A 6019-nucleotide genomic window follows, 5' to 3' on the forward strand; every position below is an offset into this window, starting at 1 on the left:
TATATTATATATTTATATATGTGTGTGTGTGTGTGTGTATATATTATATATATATGTATATATATATATATATATATATATATATATATATATATATATATATATATATATATATATATATATATATATATATATATATATATATATATATATATATATATATATATATATATAAATATAACAATAAGCCTTTCCCCATCGTAGATGATGGATATAATGTACATTATGGATTACTAACCACGAATATGAATGCAAGCAAATTGCAGTATATTGCAGTTTGCCTGCATTGAGTCACTACCACATTCATCTGTCGACTATGAATCAAGGGTGATCTCGTGCAGGAAACATTCATGTAGAAGGCACCTCAGTAGTACGTTGAACCCCATACGCAGACTTTGCTAGCCACCTTCAGCTTTCAAAAATTCTCCCATTCGTAAAGGTTTTACATTTTTCCCAGTACTAATGAATATATATATATATATATATATATATATATATATATATATATATATATATATATATATATATATATATATATATATATATATATATATATATTTATTTATATATATATATATACATACTTATATTTATATGCTTTTGAATAACTAATGATTCCCAATTCACTTTGCGTGATCAGAGCACCTCAAAATTCATCGATATATATATATATATATATATATATATATATATATATATATATATATACACACACATATATGTATATACATATATGTGTGCGTGTGTGTGTATTACGTTATGTAACTTTTTACCATTCTTCTTCGTATCCTCAGAGATCCATATTTCTCAATATTTCAGTCCTTCCCACTTATGGATACAATTAATTTCAATGTTTGCAATATTTTTCTTAAGTTGAATTTAATACTCATATTTCTACTCCCTGTATATGCATTTATAAACTTCTGGTAGTGGAGATCTAGTGTTTTGTCATTAGATTGTCATGGTAAGATGGCTGATTTTTGTCGATGATCAGCTCATACTAGAGTGAAGGTAAATGAAGGAGCATACATAGAGCTTTGCGATGAGAAGACACCAAAAGGCAGCAAGAAAGATTCCTCCCCCATTTACAGACACCAATCCAAGCATAAACGACTGAATGATAAGTGTTGTATCCCATGGAAGATTATGGTTCGTCTTAAGCAGAAAATGTACTTTACCAATTAAGGCTCCCATGGCATCGCAGTTACGTGCTTAATAAATGGGTTACTCTGCTATATTGGAAACACACACATGACATGGACTTTTAAAGGCTGGGTAACCTGGATCATATTGCGTTGCCAGATTGGTCTAGTAGATAGCGCTCTATATTTTGGTTCGGCGTCATAGTCTTGGGGATTTGAGAGTATTTCCGCTTAGTGCTGGGAGGAAGAATGTAACTATCATTTCTTCAAAGCCCTAGGAGAGGAGGATGTTTATAAACCAAGCAGGAGTTTCAAAATTTTTTTAAGAAGGTTGTCTTCTAACATAAATGTAATGTTTTATTTTGTGTTTTAAATGTTATATAAGACAACATTCTAACACCACCAGTTTTATTGATGACTTTGTGGTTCGAAATAGGCATTTATTAGTATATATATATATATATATATATATATATATATATATATATATATATATATATATATATATATATATATATATATATATATATATATATATATATATATATATATATATATATATATATATATATGGGTTTTATGCAGATGTTAGGTGAGAAGATGCTTATTCTTCATTTTTCCATATTACAAAGTGTGTTATTTACAAATTATTTTCGTTGTTGCATACATTGGTAGTTGCTAGACAATATTAAGTATTGAGTCATCAACTAGTCAACCACGTATATATAAGCACATATATAAACAAAGTAAATGGCCACGAGGAATGTGAGGTAACGGAGTGCAGTATCTTTCACCTGTACTCTGAGGTATTTTCAAGCAAGCTTGAAAGTGACTTAAAAGTGAAAGATCTTGCACGCCGTTGTTTCACTCTTCTCATGGCCATAATTATATTCTGTTCATATATTATATCACGCATTTATTCCCGTGATATAAGTTATACTGTCAAATATATATAAGCTGATTACATGCATGCCTATATAGCCTCATTAATTGGAATGAAGGTGGTAAAACTTATGGGACATTTTGGTTATGAGAAATTCGAATCTCTCTCTCTCTCTCTCTCTCTCTCTCTCTCTCTCTCTCTCTCTCTCTCTCTCTCTCTCTCTCTCTCTCTCTCTCTCTCTAGGATTGAGACATCCGGTCATTTCCTGTTGATGAATTTCAATTATCTGAGGCACAATTTGTTGTGACAGTTGCTGATGCTTCTGTGAGAACTACCGCTACAGAAGTGTTTTTTATTCATTTATTTATTCAGTTTCTTATTGGGAAATAAGTTAGGTGAGGAGAAGTATTTTGACATTTTTATAAATTTCACAGTCTCCATTTGTCTGTGTGTGTTTGCATTATGCATTCGTATTTTTTTATTATAATTATTGTTGTTCAGAACTCTTCGACTTATTCGCAGGGAGCAAACCAGAGAGGTCCTGAATCTGACTAAATAGAAAACTGGCTTTATAGTAGGTCAGAAAATCAACCTATAATTGGACGCATTAAAGACAGAAAACTAATCATATATATATATATATATATATATATATATATATATATATATATATATATATATATATATATATATATATATATATATATATATATATATATATATATATATATATATATATATATATGTGTGTGTGTGTGTGTGTGTATGTATGTAATGTGTGTGTATATATATACAGTATATATTTATGTATTTGTTTATATATATATATATATATATATATATATGTATGTATGTAGTATGTATGTATGTGTATATATACACACATATCTATATATATACATATTTCTATATACATTTATACTGTATATTGGCTGTATTTGCATGAGCAAGAATCAGGTCAGTTCCTAGATGCCGAAAAACCGCAAAGACCTACCGCACTGTACTTGGGAACATGAGAATTGATGATTTCTGTAAGATGACGTTACAGCAACCAAGGTTATCGGCCAGATGTCATAGAATTGATTCCTGGCGCGTATTATTAAACCTGCATTTTGCCTTGTCCTAATACTTTCCATAAAAGTGATCGGATCAGGGTTTGTTGGCTGAAGAGCCTTTTTCAATTGTCAAGATTCGTAATCTTTGTATATCTCTAAATGGAAAGGCTTTTAAACGAGCCCATTGAAAGACGGTAAAATCTGATCAATTTAAAACCAAGGATAGTAGCTTGCTCTTGTTCTTTCTGCTGATTTTATTTACATAGTTTTATGCGAGCCTCAGTGGTAAGATGGTGCGGAGTGGTAAGTTGGTTCGGAGTGGTAAGTTGGTTCGGAGTGGTAAGATGGTGCGGCATGTCCTCCTGCGTGACTAGGGTGATGTGCCTTGCCCTGGTAGGTCACTTCTGCCCTGTATCCACCGATGTGATCAGCGATGTAGTTCACCTGAATAAGGAGAAAGGAAAGAAGAGAGAGAGAGATTACTCATGAGAGCAGCCATTCATTTTTAGATGATTTTAGATTAAAAGTTGAGTTTCTTGAGTGCAATGTGTTTCTTAGTTTTCAGTTTTGTCGAAATGAGAGGCTATAGTTAATGGGTTTTATCCATGTGCGTTCATTTGTAATACTTGAAATACTTGTAATACTGATTCACCTGCAGCTGTTTGATTTGTATGAAGGGTAAAGATTGACTTTGCAGTGACGATAGAAATAGGGTGTAATGTAACTCTTAGCGTGGTCTTGCACAATGTACTTTTGGCAACGCAAGTGAGATAAGCTTTAATCTGGTATTATCGAGTTTTTTTTATGTGACTGCATGTGTTTTTACACCGTATTGAGAACTCACGATTTGTTTGCGACCGTCAGGCAGTTTGACGGAGTACGATCCCTTGACAGTGTGGCCATCAGATGTCTCTGTTTGTCCGAAATCGTTGCCAGAATAGTCGTCGTGAACACCATAACCGAAGTGGTATGGAATCGGCTGCTGAAAATGTAGGAACCAGTAACTTATCGTTTTGGGAACAAGCATTTGGTTTTAATAAATTAATTTCGTTTTCTAATGGATTTCAGTGCTTATTAATGAATGCTAGAAAAGTCGGCTTGAAAAGTTCCAAGCTAAATGTGGGTTGTAAGGCACTTTACAGTCTGAAAAATAAAGCTTTCGGTTTTCATAATTCCCCATGAGCTGTTTAACAGACCTGAATTATTAGTTGTAGTTTTGTATACCATAACAAAAGTTTTTAAATAAGCATCGGTAATCGTACATGATAAGTGAGTGGTTTGTCAGTTTCTTTAATAATGCTACTTTAAGCACAGATAAAATGCCCATACAGTTCCCAGTGCTGTGTTAGCATGGCGCGTATCGTGATTTGACAAACAAATGTAAATATATTTGAACAACACAGCATCTATGCACAGTAAATACTGTTATGACGCGCCTGACGTTTTTCCCATGTAATTCTAGATAACAAAATGTCTTGTCTTGATTCACTTCCCAGTGTTATGGATCTAGATAATCTTGTAATGATTTCTGTGGAGCGGTATTATATATAAGGTTCATGCTACACATACAGATTTGTAGTCTTCCTGATGGCCATACACATCGGTAGGGGCAGCTCCAGCCATAGCTACCAGGGCGACTGCAACAAATACCTGTAAATGGACGTTTTAGCATTATTTAATATTGCAATATTGAATAATTGGATAAACCTAGCATTTTGTGAGGCTCAAAAGGACAAAGATAGTTTCTTTTAGGAAATACTCTATTTCCGTTCAAGGGAGTCTGTGGTCATCCTCATGTCGGATCCGCCGTCAGTGGCTAGTTATTTCCACAGAACCTTGTTTTATCAGCTGTCTCCTTTGAGCCTGTGTCATGCTAGAGCAGAGAAATTCCACTGATCAAACGAAGATAGACTTACATTATTTTCTCGAACATTCTAGGCTGAATGTTGTCAAGACCGACAGTCGCAAGTTACACATCACCCAAGGTCTGAAAGAATGATTTCGACTCTTGAGTGACGAATATTCGTACGCTCTCAATGAAGTACAGTCGCAGAGCGTTCGCAATCTACTCGAAACCCCTCAATCAAGGGTCGTTGAAACTTAACGGGTCTCACGGGATTCTTACGAGCAAGGAGACTTGTGAATACGTGAAGTTTTGTGGTTGCTTGAGTTTTATGTTTTTTTTTCAAATTTCTTTTATGTATATTCTGAGTCATCAGTTCTTTTTTTCGAAACTGGTTATTTCTAAACTAATTCAGACAAGCTAGTCATTGTGAGCGACAGGTTCTCATTTGACATAGATTGGTGGGAGAGAAACCTGCAGTTATAATGTAGGTTCTTATTTCGCAAGAATTATACGAGGTAAACTGTATACAGAGTTGCCCGGTCAGTGATATTGTTCCAGCATTTTTCTTTTAATAGAGAAGAATTATTACCAAAGCACTTCAAGGTATCGCATTTTTCAGTTTTCGATGTTTTAAATGCTAGTAGAACGGTCGATGATATATATAGATATATTAGTGTATATAAATATATATACATACACATATATATGTATATATGTATATATATGTATATATATGCGTGTGTGTGTGTGTAAATTAAGGAAATTTGCCAATATAAAAGTAATCTTTGTCACATTTTGCAAGCACTTCCATTGTCAACTGGGTTTCCAAGTAGAAGAAATAATTTCGGCTCTTCGTTTTTCACATAGGTTTCAGTTTCCTTAAAGGGAAAAAAAAAAGTTAGTCTAGCTTCAAAATTCACTGGACCCATTATTAACTAGGAGACAAAAAGTTGTACATTTCTTAACGGTGCACTGAAATAATTGCGACGCCTCCCACACCTCCAATATTTCATATTTTCCACTGAAAGAAGATTTCGTCTCTTTCCGCTATAAGTAAGATTACATCCACCTGGGAACTTTTATTACCTCCGGC

The 6019-nt window shown here is 33.4% G+C and overlaps 1 protein-coding gene across 1 annotated transcript in view; it reads right to left on the minus strand.

Annotated features, from left to right (window-relative positions):
- Window positions 1–3337: 3337 nt before the first annotated feature.
- The window catches only part of LOC136849630 (larval cuticle protein A2B-like), a 2819-nt gene continuing 137 nt past the window's right edge, over window positions 3338–6019 (minus strand). The window contains exons 2-4 of the mRNA XM_067122936.1: window positions 4650–4730; window positions 3925–4062; window positions 3338–3524 (exon numbers count right to left, since the gene is read on the minus strand). Of these exons, the coding sequence (XP_066979037.1) occupies window positions 3360–3524; window positions 3925–4062; window positions 4650–4730 (384 nt within the window). The 3' untranslated portion in view covers window positions 3338–3359. The remainder of the gene's footprint in view (window positions 3525–3924; window positions 4063–4649; window positions 4731–6019) is intronic.

The sequence above is a fragment of the Macrobrachium rosenbergii genome, chromosome 21, assembly GCF_040412425.1.
Source record: "Macrobrachium rosenbergii isolate ZJJX-2024 chromosome 21, ASM4041242v1, whole genome shotgun sequence".
NCBI lineage: Eukaryota > Metazoa > Arthropoda > Malacostraca > Decapoda > Palaemonidae > Macrobrachium > Macrobrachium rosenbergii.